Source organism: Melopsittacus undulatus, chromosome Z (genome assembly GCF_012275295.1).
Source record: "Melopsittacus undulatus isolate bMelUnd1 chromosome Z, bMelUnd1.mat.Z, whole genome shotgun sequence".
In the NCBI taxonomy this organism is placed as follows: domain Eukaryota; kingdom Metazoa; phylum Chordata; class Aves; order Psittaciformes; family Psittaculidae; genus Melopsittacus; species Melopsittacus undulatus.
In genome coordinates this window covers 88361151-88376231 of record NC_047557.1, presented here as the reverse complement: position 1 = coordinate 88376231, position 15081 = coordinate 88361151, and the positions used below count along the sequence as shown (strand labels likewise).

The following is a 15081-nucleotide window of genomic DNA, read 5'->3' as shown; positions in this document are numbered from 1 at the left end:
GAGAGAAGCCAGAACTTTAATCCTTGGTTGTCACCAGGAACTGGTTCTAAGACTTCTTTGCAAACTGTCTACTTAGTGCAATACTGGAAATTGAAATGTGGCTTTTTTATTCCAAAACTTCCATCTTCCTAAGAATAAATCCTTTCCCATGCAATTCTTAAACTGTGGGAAGCTCCAGACCCTCCATGCAGCATGTTGGAAACTTTCTAGCTGATATCAAAGATGTTTTAAAGCTGTAGTATGAAAACACTAAAAATAAACCTGAACCAGACCAGAACTTGTACTAGTAAATGTTGCTGTTTGCTGTGTTGTGTTTAATATGCCTACCTGCACAAAAGTTGGCTATGCAAGTATAGCACCTAAGCTATTTTTTTCCTCTCCTATGAAGTTGAATGAAAGGCAGAAGGACCCAAAAGTACCCATAACCATCCCCAAAATACTTTTAAGGGAGTGCAGCGGCAACTGATTATGTGAAGGGTAACGCGACTGCACAAGAGGCAATATACCAAAGAGCGTTGGTTCTAGTACGCATCATCCTCTTCTCAGGCGTAACAGAGGCACAGTGACCGAAGCGGCATCCCCCGAAGAGCTGCCGAACCCTGCGGCCACCCCACACCCACGCAACCCGCGCCGAGGGCTGGGCCGGGACCAGGGCGGTTCCTCCGCGAGAGGAGCAGCTGCTGCGGCCCGAGCGCCGCCCGGCTCGGCTGAGGCGCGAGGGGAGGCCGGGTCCGCCCGGCCGGTGCCGGGCAGGGGCAGAGCGGGGACCCGCCTGCAGCACCACCCGGCCTGGGCGCCACCGCCCCTCCCTTGGCCTGCGCGCGGCCCGTGAGCCGGCGGCCCAGCCGGGCCCCGCCTCGCCGCGCTCGCCAGGAGGGGCGGGGGCTGTGGAGCGACGGCAGCGAGCAGGCAGGCGCGGAGCTGCCCTTCTATAGAAGCCGCCATTAGCGCTGGGACCCGGTGACAGGGTCTCGGCGTCGGCGGCCGGCGCGGCGCGGGGAGTGGAGGCAGCCGGGGTGGGTCCCCGTTTGATGGATCCCCGGATAGCCTGGTTCCAGCCAGAGCAGCTCGGCCCCTCGAACCGCCTGTGGATGCAGATCTGGGAGACCACGCAGGGGGTCCGCAACCTCTACTTCCAGCAGCAGCAGCAGCAGCAGGAGCAGCAGCAGCAGAGCGCCCCCGCTGGGGCCGGCCCGGCCTCCCCGCCCGGCATGTACCGCGCCCCCCGCTCCGACCCCCAGCCCGACTTCCTGCCGCTCGAGAGCGCCAACAACCAGCACAACCGCAGCCACCACCAGGCCTCGCCGCCCCCAGGGGCCGCCGCCTGGGCCCGGCCCGCACGGGGGGGGCCGCCTGCCGCCGCCGCCGCGGCCGCCAGCAACAAGAGGAAGCGCGACAACAAGGCCAGCACCTTCGGGCTCAACTACAGCCTCCTTCTGGGGCCCCCCGGGCAGGGCCGGGCCCCCGCCCTGGGGGACGAGCCGGCCGCCAGGGCCCAGGCCGGCCTGGCCGAGCCGCTGTACACCGGCACCCCTTGGAAGAAGAGGAACTACAGCCAGGGAGTCTTGGGGTGAGCGGCAGCGGCGTCGGGCCGGAAGGCGGGCGGGCGGGCGGGTCAAGGGGTCTCGGGGCCTGGCCCCGGCCTGGTCTCTAGAGGAGGCGGGGGCCGAGGCCCTCTCCGCCCCAGGGCCAGCGCACGGGGCGGTGGCCGAGCAGCAGTGGGGAGCGCTGGGCCCCGGCACCTGAGGCGCGGCGGAGGTGGGGCGCTGCCCGGGGCCTGGCGGGTGACTCGGGGTGGCCGAGCCGGGCCCACGGGGCGCCGGTGGCCGCCGGCGGGGGTAGGCACGGGCCGCGCGTGCCGGGCCGCTGTCCCGCCTGCCCGAGCGCGGTGTGAGGAACCGCCGCCCGGCCCCGCTGGCGCGCAGCGGCAGGGCAACCCCTCGTGCGACTCTCGGGCCGCGCCGGGCAGCGACTCCTCTTGTAGGGAGCAGAGGGTGCCCGGGTGCGGGCGCGCCTGTTCGCGGTGATGGGAGCTCCTCGCCTGTTGTCACCGTTTGTGCACGTGTGGCTGTTAGACGAGCCTCTCCCGGTACCGCGCCATGCTGCCCAGCACAGGTGTTCCTCTGCCGCCCCGCTGCTCTGCGGTGGTTGTGCTGGTGGTGGTATCGGTGAGGGGTCTGGTGCCAGTGCTGCACACGCACATGCTGCTGGGCCGGGTGAGGCTGGGGAGGTGGCTGAGCTGGGGAGGACAGCAGGACAGCGAGCAGCACGCTGTCAGCGGTGCAGGTCCTGCCTGCCTGCCCTCGCAGCCGCTGCTGTGCAAGCTTCTGGAGTTTTGTGTTGTGTGTGGAATAAATGCGTAGTAGGAGTTATAACTTTAAAAAGGCTAATAATCTACTGCTGCTGAAAGTGCGCAGTCTAGGAAATTACATGGAGAGCATGTTTTCTAAGACCTGACAGAGAAGGTAGGCACACAGAATTGTATAGGTTATTATGGATTTCAGTACGGGATTATTAATGGTTTTCATGGATCTCTGACTGTGGAATGTGTGTTCTAATATGAGTATTTTCCCCATAGTGTTTTTGTGTTAACTTAGGTCTTGTCAGTTGGGTTTGCATGACCCACAGAGAGCAAGGGCAGGCAAACATGTGTCTTCTGTTTGCCTGAAAACTGTTATAAACCCTCCCTCCCCACTCTTTTTTAAGCACAGGATGGCTTTTGACATGAGTGATGCTCTGGATAAAAACGATTTGGCAACATCTGTGACACTGTCTTCCTCATCTCTGCAGCAAGAGCACTCTGACATGTGTTTGACCCATTCGGTATGGGCATCTGGGTTGGTGTGTGCAGATGTAATACCTTTTCCAATCCTGCTCTTTACAAAGAAGTCTGGCTTGGTTCCAGGGTTCAAATTATGGAGGTGTTCAAGTGGCAAAGGTCCAGAAGAGCTCGTTTTAGAAATGGGTAATGATTTGGGTATGTTAGCTTTTTTGTGCTCAGCTTGTAATAAGGGTCCTTCAGCCCTCTCCCTCTTTGCCTTCCACAATCACCCTACTGTAGGATTTGTCAAAGTGACTGTTCAAATTTGAAAGACAAACTTTTACCACCTCTGGCTCCCTGTTTTCTTGGCATGTTAGCTTCACTGCTGGTGCTCTCCGATATTACGTTTACTGATGGGGTTATAGTAATTCCTAAAATGACACTGCAGAAGTGTGCTATTTTAAGTTCTGTAGCCACTATACATTGAAACCTTCCCTAACTTTCTTCACATACCTTAAAAGTACTGTGTACAAAACATACAGAGTACTGAATTTTTAAAAGTTAGTTTTTGGATGACAAGCTGGAAGATACAAAGTTAGTTTTTGGACTCTGTATCCTCCAGCTTGTCGCTTATTTACTTGAAGTTTGAGAACATTTTTAGAAGTGCCTTTTGCTCTTCCTCTCTGTCTTGCAAATCCAGAAACCTTTTCCCTTTAGAGAGGGGAAAAGGGTGAAATTCAGTAAGAGATTAATAATGGTAATGATAATAACAACAACTGTACCAAAGTATCCAAGATGATATCTGTTGCTAGAGTAGAATTTCGGCTGAGTCAGTTTCAAAGTCCAAGTGGAAGTATCTTGTGGACTTTTTTTCTTTTTCTTTTTTTTTTTAAGTAATATGGAAAAGTACTCAAATATGTTACATGGGTCTACATTTGGCTTGACTGTCTGGTTTGTGGCATATATGTACATGACACTGAGGTTCTGGTTTAGCTATTTCATTTGTTCAAAGCAGGGTAAGATAGAATTTCTCTAAAGACACACTCCTACATTGCTTTTCCTAAATTGTGGAAGTGAGTGGTGGTCGCTTCTAAAAAAGCGATTTATTCCAAAGCTATTTAGAGACAGCTGGCTAACAGTCTTGAATGAAGAATTGTGAAAACAACTTCTAAAAGGATCTGAAGCCACTTAGGAAAGCATAGGAGGTGCTTAACTCCTGTGAATGTTGCAGTGTGACCAACTGACTGCTGGTGGGGCCACGTGGAAGCCTCCACTGTCACTGCCTGCAGTGTGTACTGAGATGCTGCCATTGCTCCTGCATATGAGTTCTGTTTAATAGCTGTCTGTTGTGAGACATCTGTCTTGGTTCTTGAGATACCAGGCAGGAATGGTGGATAGAGAGGTTTGTAACCTAACTAATGAGGTTGTTGCCAAAGTAAGTATTAATTATTTCCAACATGAATTCCCAAATTTCTTTTAACTAGTTCTAAGTTATTGGGGAAAAAAAGATACCCACAATTCTATTAGGGCATTACTTCTGTGGTAACAGGTACTTTTTTTCCAGATTGCTTTGATGCAAATTGTGAAAAATAGTAGAGGCCCTCAACACCTTTTGCTATACCATCCTGTAATTTTGTTCAGTTAATGCCTTTAAGTTCAGAGTCTTTTGAATAGGAAAGTGTTGTGGAACAGTCCCATTTTCAGAAAGATTAGGCCTGACTTGCTGGCAAACACAATTGAATGCTGGCATGTGGCATTCATATTTCCAACAACTCAGAGTACACAATTATATTGATCAGCTGTGTGGAAAAAACAGTCCAATAAATTTTAGCTAGTTGGACTGTTTATGTAAACATACAACAGCTGTCTGAAGAGTTAGGTACATGTTGAAATAGTGGAGATTTTTGTTGGAAGATAAATATCTATTCAGTGAAATCTCTTGGGTTTTTTTCTTTCCAGGTTTTGTGTATTTATTGAGAAACAGTACTTTCTTGGTTAATGATATTTATGTAGACAAAGAGATAACCAAATAATTAACAAATGACCCGAAACAGTATTGTTTTTTATTTCAATACAGGTTTCTTACAAAGAATGCACAGTATTTGCTAACATTTACCATGAATGCTGAACTACTGACATTCAACAGGTGTCCAGTCTTACAGAATTAATGGTGCTATTGTATGTATTGTATTCTGGCCTGTTTTAATATGCTCCCTTATTATAATTTTTCAGATTTACAGTCCTGTTAACAATGTAGATGTTTGCATTACAGGTACTCTGCTTTGTTCTGGCACTCTTAACTTTGTGACTTCTGAAATACTACTGTAAACCAGTTGTCTAGTGCTGCCTGCAAGTTATTTTGCACCAGCTGGATTTAGCCTGTGTATCTTGCATCCCCTCTGGGAACTTTGTCAACAGGTGGTAGTGCTAAAATGAACAGATAACACAGAAAATGAATTAAGACATTTACAGTATGCATATGATAGTACTGGTGACTTAAACCTTCAAAGAGTTTAATGGGATTTACGTTGATGAGGTACTTGGTAGCAAAACTCAAGGATGTAGAAGGATGTGTGAGTTGGGGTTTTGAAGGGGATGCTCTGTGTGTCCTCCAAGGGTAACAGTAAATGTCAGTAATATCACAGTTAAAAACGAAGAAAAAGATTTTTGGAATACTGAAGTGGCTGTTTTACAGCTTTCACCAAGTTTAGACTCAGCCAGCCTAGCTAAAGAGTGACACAAGAAAAATGGGTAAAGCCAGAAGCCTTAAGGGTAACAAAACCCAAAAATAAAGACTTGCATGTAAGTTTGGCCTATCTTTCCGTAGATTTGTGATTCTTGTGCCAAAGGAAATCATCTAGTTAGTGCACAATTCCCAGGTAGGAGCTGTAGATTTTGCACCCTCCAGGGAGCTGGTTAGTTTTTACAGGAATCTGCAGCCAAAGGCAAGAACCTAATTAATATGTGAATTTAAGGTGCAAAATCTGCCATGTGTACTCCCAAGGAAGAACCTGGGCTAAAGAGGAGACAGTGCATTTTGAAATATCGAGTGGATGCATTTTGAGGTACTGATGGGAAATTTGCCATAAGAGGGAGAGAATCCTGTGACCTCAGATAAGGGATGTGTGCGGACACAAAAACACCTATGGGCTGCTGATTTGGTTGGCATGGAATTGAGCACGTTTCAGCTTATTTGATATAAGGATTCCCAGTATGTTGCCCAGGATTACAGAGGATACCATGAAATAACTACTTTAGGAAGTAAATAGCTTAAAGCCATGTGTCTTTGCTACAGAAATTCTATTATTATTTTTTTCTTTTTTCTTTCTATTATTTTTTCTTCTTTCTCAGTTCTTGTAGTCTCTTTTTTTTTTTTAAAGAAGCTAAGTGTATTAATGCAGGCACAAGCTCTTTCTCTGCAGGCTTTGAGCTGACCAGAGGACATGCAGTTACAGTAACACAACTGCCTGCCTGAGATAACTTACCCTGTGTGCCTTTAGCTCTTGTTTGCTCAGGTCCTTGCCAGGGTATCAGCCACAGTGGCATGATTTCTGTGTGGGCTGGAGGGTGAACAGAAAGAGCTGAGTGTAGTGGGAGCAAAGCAGGTATGTGTGCCAGCAGCACGCATCTAGCCAGACTGAATGCCTAACTTAGGGAAATCAGATAAAATCCTAATCAGCTGTATTGTTTTCCATTATGTACTCTTGTGTGCTTAAATCAAATGCATGGGTGGTGTTTGATTTCTGTGGCATTAAATGATACATAAGTGATACAAGCACTTTTGTGCACGGACTTCTTATTTCTGCACAAACAAGGTATGTGCATAACTTAATGTGGCTTCTGTTAGAGTAGTTACATGTGTTTTGGATTTAGTAAAGATGTGTGTGTTAAAACATAGGTTGCAGTTGAATTTATCATGTACATCATGTGTAAAAATAAGTTACTCAGGAAAGATTCATAGACGCAAATCTGTTTGCCTCTTGAAAAAAAAACTATTAGAATGGTACTGTCCCCTCACTCTGTAGCTGCATATGTAAGCTGAAAGGAAAAAGCGAGTGCAAATCCTTTTCTAGTATGGGTCTGCTAAGATCTCTGTTGCTCTCTATCTCATTGTGAGTCATGCTGTGGCACAGTTCTGGCAGTGCCCTTGTGATAGCTTTTGCAGCTCTTGGAAGGTGCTCATCTGGGGTTTATGGAAGAGAAATCAGATTTTTCCCCACAGCCTCCTGCAGTAAGAAGTCACTTCTTTTGGAGGGACTGGGAGAGAGAAACAAGTTTGCTAGGGGGTGAAGATGTTGAACTAGATGCAGTTAGAGAAAACCTTAGGACATATACCGTGAATATTATGTAGCTGTATTGTTTGAGCTTGCAGAACTTTTGGATGGTGCCAACATTTTGGCATGTTTGTTTAAAGAATATAAGGAGGACTTCAGAGGCCTACTGGTTTCTACACCTGCAAGGAAACAGCGTGTTAATGGCTTCCTGTGAACTGTTTTGTTTTCTCCAGTTCTTATAATCTGTCTGGGACTTGGATACTTATTTACTTTGTTCTATAAGGAGCACAAGTTTGCAGACAATTTTTTTGGTAGTGATGTTTATATAAAGTAAATATAATATTTGAAATTGGAGTGTGAGATCTGTTTTCCACTTTGAGAATTTGGAAAACTTTGAAATGTGGTTTTGAGAAGTGTTCACAGCCTCACTATCAAAATAGACAATAATAGAAATAATTGTATTTTTTATTGACCTCATAACATGGTGATTTAGAATACATCTCCGAATATGGGTATATGCTCCAAAAACAACGTATATGGCAAAATTTAAGAGGTGACTGTTGCTTTGAAGCTTGTTGTTAATGTATGTGATGTAAACCAGTGGTTCCTATACTCTCTTTGCAGGATGTTGGAACTGGCAGCAGTGGGAGAATGCAGCCTAGAGTCAGCCTAGGTGTTGTGTTGAGAAGTGTGTGTGCTGGTAGTGGTACAGCAACATAATCAATGAAAATCTTGCATAATACATATTATAAGCAAATAAATACTACTGCTGTTCTTAGTGAGCTGTTAGCAGGCTAATTCATTATTTGAATGTGCTTGGATTTTTTAAGTGATGAGCATTTGTCTTTTTGAATTTTCTTTCTGGATGGACTGCCAAAGAATGCTTAAGATGTTGGTCATATTTCAGTATTGCTTTCTGTCCATTTGCCTAGAAATTGAGGGTATAGAAAGTATTCATATAAGTAGTCATATAAGCAAGAAAAAGAGAGGAAAACCAGCTAATTGGATGCAGGCTTCAGATATTTTCCTAGGCTCCAAACAGCTTTACAGAAGGAGCAATTTGAACTTTACTCATTTTGTAACCTTAACCTACAATAGATAATGCAGCAGGACTTTTTTCCAGGCATACAATGAACTTAGGATGTCAAAACAGGAGATAAATGTGGATTGAGACAGCAGAACTCTTGTTTGTGAATTTGTACAAAACCCTCTCCTACATATCTCTAGAGCCTGTTTAAATATTTTCAGTATCTTTGTATTGATGGTACTCGTGTGTTGTATCATAATCATGCAATTAATATATGAGTGTGGGTCTTGGGGCAAGCTGTCCCTGATGGTTATCTTCTTGACCCTTAGAGCTGTATCACAGAAGTTGTGCAAGGCTGAGCAGCACAGCCCATGAGCTGACTGTACCACAGCCACCAAGCTCTGAGGGTGGGAGCAGGCAAGAGGCAGCTGCTCCAGGGCGGCTGTTGCACATCAGCTCAGTGTGAGGATGCACTCACTGCCTGCGTGTCTGGGTCTGAGGATGTCTTACACTGGTACATCAGCAACAGCTGTTAATTTTCTTCCTCCCATGGTAACAATTAAGATTATTTGGCAACCTTCATTCTAGATCATCGTCTCTGACAGTTTCATAATGTCCTGCATGGCACGAGAACTACAACTGAATTATTCAAAAGTGATATGCAGCTGAAGAGGCACAGTCTTGCTACAATTGCTTGAGAAGGCTTCACAGTGTAGAATTCTCCATTGCTATACTGTCTTGCGTACATCTTGCAATATTGTTTTTGTGCTTAATTTTATGGGAATTTTTACTGAAAACTGTAGTAGTAGGGGCTCAAATAAGCAGAGGCTTAGGATCAAAATAAGACTGTGCATCTCTGCTCCTCCATGTTGTTGGCATGATTTATGAGGGGGGGAAATAGCCAGCACAATATTGAAAATGTAGTTAGACAGCATGGAGGAAATAATGTTGTGATTCTACAAGTAATGGGCTATAACAATGAGCAAATGCAAGCATTAAAGTCCTCTAGAAACTTCCAAATCAGGGACATGAGCCTAGTAGAGGAAGAAGTGTGTACGTGAGTAGGAACATTGGCTCATCATCTTTACTCAGTGTAGATGGACTTCTAGGTAGATTTAAGTGCACACATTTATTAAAGTGTTACATGCTTTTTACAATTACTTTGTTTATAGATCCAGTGAAATCTGGAAGAACTTGTATTAACCTGTCACAAACATCAAGTACAGATAAGCCCTTAATATAATGTCATACTCTTAATAAGAGCAAGAACACTGTTAAAATACAGCATGTAGGAATATCTTGCTGTAGTGTGATTTACTAAAGTGTGGATCTTATGTGTCAATATGTAGCCTGAAGATGGCAAATCCATAATCAAAGCTTGTCGACCTTGCCTGACCTCTTAATGTAGTGGTTGATCTAGACTGAGGAAGTGTGATAACTTTTTCCTTAAGTTTTTGTCTCACTGTGTTAGTTTTAGAGCTGTTTGCTTCCTCTCTTAGCTGAGGAACAGCTGATATTTTCTTCTGTATTGCAAACAGCAAAAGTTTTTTTCGTTTTTCTGGTTTTGGATTTTTTTTGTTTCAAGGGGATTGCAACAAAAGCATGCTCCTTTATGTATTTACATTCCTTCCCCCTTTTTCCTCAGTAAGATTCTGGCTTTAATCTAGGGTAAGTATGCTTATGGTTTTTGAAAATGGCATGAAGTTTTACTCCAGATTTGTGCCGTGCACAGTGGCTTCACCTCTTAGCGTTCAGAGGTACTCCTGGCCACAACTGTCAGTTAAATTAGTGAGTTAAACATGGTGTATTGAAGGAACTGTTTTGTTCTGAATAATGATCATGATTGCAAATCACACAGTTTTGGGTCAGTATTGAGCCAGGCTGAACAAGTGAGGCCCTGATAGTTTGTTTCCCTTAATTTTAATTTTTGCTTTGCTATGTCTCACTCTTTTTCAATTGGGTGATTCAAATCATGTGCTTGAGGATCTTCTATTTATTTGAGTTTTATTTTGTTGTGTTTCGGACTCAGTGTCTTACTCTTGTTCATCCATGGGGATTTTTCCTTGTAGTAGTCATCTGACCGGTACTCACAGGAGAAAATTTTCATGTTGATTTTTGCGTTGAAGAGTAAGTAATTATTTGAGGTAAGCAACTTCTTCACTTAACTGCTTCCAGCATCAGGTGGAGGAGAAGTTTGCCTCATTGAGCTTTTGGATTTCTTCTTATGGGGTAGTTTCTGAGATTAGGCAGAAGTGACAGCATTATCTTGCTTTTGTTGGTGTCTTGTGATTACATTATATATCAGCTACAAATGTTTTTTTAGCTAAAATCTATCTAAACTTGAATAAACTAGTGATCTTGCAAAGCTGCTCTTGTTACAACTTGGCCAGATGTTATGGGCTGGTAGAAATAATGTTTCAATGGCAGTAAGTAGCAGTGTCAGCTCTGACAGTTTGGAGCAAAAGAGAATAACTGTGTAACAACAAACTTCCTCTCTAGTTTCTTGTATAATGTGGTATTTGCCTGCAGGCATTAAGTCACTGAACATTATATGCTAGAATAGTTTACTTCAGCTTTTGCTCCTCTGAAGCATACCTTCAGACATGCTGAAACCTGCTCTTGGTGGCTGCTATTGATACATCAGTTTGTGGAGCTTGTAGTGACTCCTGTCTTCTCTGATAGCTGGTCTCCACTGCTGCATCCAGACACATTTGCTTAATTTTCAAATTATTGAAATTATTTTGTGAAAGTACATTTTGTGAGTTGGATGAATCTTGAGTGTGTTTCTGAGGCTCTGCACCGCCCCATGTGCTCCCTTCGCTGCTTTTGTTCAAAGACCTTGCACAGATGTGTTAATGCACAGCATGTGAATGGAGTGTGTTCTGCTGGGGATTTCACATCCTAGAGTAGATTCCACCTACATATTAGACCTTGGTCAGTTGTGAGGATTTAACTCTCAAATCAGTAAAATCCCACTGGGTTGGTTTGTTTGTTATTCCACCATGTGCTGATTCTTTTGTTCTTATGCCTAACTGGGGGCCAGCAATTGAGGTCATTACATGAAGTCTTTCAGAAGTCATTTTTCAGTGTGTGTTGGTGTCTCTGAATTTGGACTTCTTGAAAGTATTCAGTCATGTATTTTCTAGTCTTTTATTAGTAGTTTTCTGACAGGTATATGAGCTGGAGCTTCAGGGGAAAGAAGACAACAAAACCCATGACTTGATCCACAGGGTTAGTTAGAGACCAGCTTCTCCAGATACTTTGAAGGGTGAGACTGGTCACCTATTTCTTCCTGACACTGATGCTCTTGAGCATGCGTCTCTCTCACTGGGCTAATAGAGGTAACCTCAGGAAACATCTGTGATCTGCTTAGACACAGTCGTTTATTGACAGTTACTGTTTGTAGCTTTCTAACCTGGAGTGATAAGCAGAGCAAAAGGAGGCTGGGGATTCTCCAAAACATTTTGCATGTTGCATGGTAGTGTTCCTGGCCCACTGTTTTTCTGGTACCTGTGCATGCTGCATTGCAAGTGGGAGTATCTGAGTACAAGAGAACAAAACAATATGAAAAAATGGTTTATAACAGTTACCTTTAAGGGAGCATATTACTGCGTTGTGAGTCCCAAAATGACTACTGCAATGATTAATCTCAACATAGGTCCCTGTGTATGCCCTTACAAATCACAGTATAAAATTATCTGAAATGGTCCTTGTACCTTGCCACAGTTCGTGTGATTGTTCATCTCCCTCCTTCAAAATGCGCCTGTTTCAGTCACATTTGAGCATTTGGAAGTGAGAGGGAGAACTACATTTGGGATTTGAATTTTGCCTTGATAGGACAGCAGCGCATTTAAACTTTGTGTTAATATTGTAGCAGAGTGTCACCAAAGTGCAGTAACAAGTGATAACAAGTGGGTGATAAGCTGGTGGTTCAGAGTTTTATTCTGTTCTTGGTTTTCCTGATCAGATAACAGCTGAAGGAAGGCTTGCTGCACAGGTGAACTTGAGGAGGCTTTTTGGAGTGGGAACACTGTACTTTGGGGTGTGCATTACTACTTAGCAGGGACACGTGTGTAAGCTCTCCTACTGACTGCCAGTAGGAACTCCGACTTTAAACAGCTTTTTGACGTGGGTTTGAGGTGATCTGCCTTTGTGGGAGTGTCTCTCCTCCTGTTTAGAGACTGGTGCGGGTTTATTTGGGATTTAAACTGGCTCTGATAGAAGGAGATGGGAGTTAATGATTATAATGCTCTCCTTCCTTGCATTCAACTAATCTTTGAACTAAGTCAAATAATTTGTCAAGTCATAAATAAGAGTATTTGCCAGGCAGAACTTGCTGTGTGCATGAAAGCAGAGGCATTTCCTCCCCTCTCCCATGTCAGAAAGCCCTGGTTTGAGCCCCATGCTAGACTTGCGTGGCTCATGCTGTGTGACCTGCTGCACACACAGCTTTGACATGGTGACACAGGTCTGTGCTGTGAGTTCTGAGCTCCAAACCAAGTCTTCCTATGGAGACTTTCTTTGGAGCACACACTATGTATGCATTGGAAGTGCTCATAAGCCTGATGGGAATTAGTCTTGCTCCTGCCCAGATAGCATGTGGTGTCATTGATTGGCTGGTTACAGATTATTTGTTTATGTGATAATGCTTGCTACACTAACAAAACAGTATCAGTATACTAGTGATATATAAATAACTGTTCTGCCAGCCTGGTTTGGTGAAGACATACAGAAAGGTGTATTAGCTGACCTGCTGTGTGCCTTTGTTCTGGCTTAGTAGTAACACTACTGCTTATATTGATGGTTACTTTTATTGGCTTAGTAGTAACACTATTGCTTATATTGACGGTTTACTTCTTGTTAACTCTAGTTTAAAGAAAGAAGTAAAAATTCTTGTTTGGTCTTTCTGAGTGAGAGCTTTTTAAGCAAGGGGAATCGGCAGACTGAGGAACTACTAATTTCCCGCTATAGGAAATAGATACCTTTCAATTCTCTGTGGTTTTAGCTGTTTGAAAATTTACTTCAAGTTGTAATTACAGAATGTATGAAGTGCATGCTAATAGTTACTCTTTAAGAATTCTTTTTTTTTTTTAATATTACACAAATTATAATGTTGAAAACTGTATAGCTGGTCTGTATGTGTAACTGTTCCAACAGACTGATACTTTTCTGCAAGTATGCTAAAGAAAAACCTTGTAGTATTTTATAGGAGATGTTGGAATTATTGGTGTGTTTCAAGATAATTAGATATTGCAAGGGTTGAAGCCTTTTTGTCATGAAATAGAACAGCTGTTTGCCATCTCTGCTCTTCCCACTGTGGTTTTCCTGCATTAAACCTTTTTGTCCTGCTTCACCTTATTCTTTTGCTAGTACTTTTACTTTCAGCTCAGTTGAGATAGCAGTTTCTCTTAATTAGTTTTATTTTTCACTCCTCTGTTAAGCAAGACACATTGCCTAGGAGAATAGAAGCAGCAGACTCTTATAACACTTGCTTACAGAGATGCGAAGGGCGGACAGTATGTACATGCTTTACAGGGAAGAAATAGAAGACTATTCCCACACAATCACACGTAGTGATTCAGCTAGATTGTTGCTGTGTAAAGTATGATTAAAAAGGCAATGGGAAGTTAGGTACTTCTCAAAAATCTTTTTAGTTGGCATTTGATGTGTTTGCTGGAAATGCTGGAAAAAATAGAGAGCAAGACCGAGTATGTGTATGGCATGGGTTTGAATGCCAGTGGATCAGTTGCAGAGTTATATTTCAGATCGCTTATTGGTAGGACTAATTCAAGCATCTGATTTATAATTAAAAGTTCAGTAGGACTTTTTTTCCTCTTAAAAGACAGATTTCTTCAGGAAGAAATTCCAGTATGTTTGAGTGTATTTTAGGAAGGCAAAGCACACACTGCAATTTATAAACAGACAAAAAATGCTTGCTTGCACCTTGATAGTCTCTTACTTCTTGACTAAAGAATGTACTTGGCACTTTTAGTTAGAACTAACTTGAATGAGTGGAAGAGAGCATTCATCCTGGTTGAAACAAAGGATCTATAAAAAATAGAGTTAACAATTGAAATAATTGTAAAGAACTGCCCACATTGCTTCTTTCTCCTGTGTTCTAATGCCTTTCATGGTGCAGTTAACCTGTAAATTAATGTTAAATCCAGAACATAAATAAAAAATACATTAATTTGAGGGGGTTGTGATGATGAGGGGCTGAGTAGGGGGAAGAAAGAGGAAACTGCACTATATGCTTTCAAGTATTTGCACAGGATAAAAATCATAGGTCTTGTAATGTAGATTTAATGGCAAGTCCACAGCATTTGAGGCAGTATGCTTCATCAGTCCACCATAAATTGTTGAAATGAACAAACTAACGCCACTCAGAAAAGTGTTTTCAAACTTGCTGTCAGAGTGATTAGCTTAATCCTGAAAGACATCCTGAAAACAGGACCTGGGTTCCTGAATTATTTACATATTTGTGAAAATTTTGCTCTCCCTCAGTTCTGAAAGACAATTCTGTGAATTACTTGGCAGATGATCCTAGTCATAGAGTCATAGGATCATACAATAGTTGGGGTTGGAAAGGACCTTAAGTTCCAACCCCCTGCCATGGGCAGGGACACCTCACGCTAGACCATGTTTCCCAAAGCTCTGTCCTGCCTGACCTTGAACACTGCCAGAGATGGGGCATTTACCATGTCTTTGGGCAACCTGTTCCAGTGGCCCACAGGAAAGAACCTCACACTAAAGAATTTATTCCTTATATTTAACCTGATCTTCCCCTGTTTAAATTTAAAGCCATTACCTCTGGTCCTACCACTACAGTCCCTGATGAAGTGTCCCTCTCCAGCATCCTTGTAGTCCCCCTTCAACCTGCTGGTCATGCTCCTTTTCGTGCAGCCCAAGACACAGTTGGTTTCTGAGGTGCAACCGCACTGAACTCATGTTCAGTTTCTCATTGACCAACACCCTCGAGTCCTTCTCCACCTGGCTTCTCTGAATCTCTTCTCTGCCCA

General features: G+C 43.6%; 1 protein-coding gene across 1 annotated transcript in view; it reads left to right on the top strand.

Moving 5' to 3' along the window:
- Nucleotides 1-879: 879 nt before the first annotated feature.
- TENT4B (terminal nucleotidyltransferase 4B) overlaps nt 880-15081 on the top strand; it is a 42165-nt gene continuing 27963 nt past the window's right edge. The window contains exon 1 of the mRNA XM_034072973.1: nt 880-1570. Coding sequence (XP_033928864.1) covers nt 1032-1570 — 539 coding nt within the window. The 5' untranslated portion in view covers nt 880-1031. The remainder of the gene's footprint in view (nt 1571-15081) is intronic.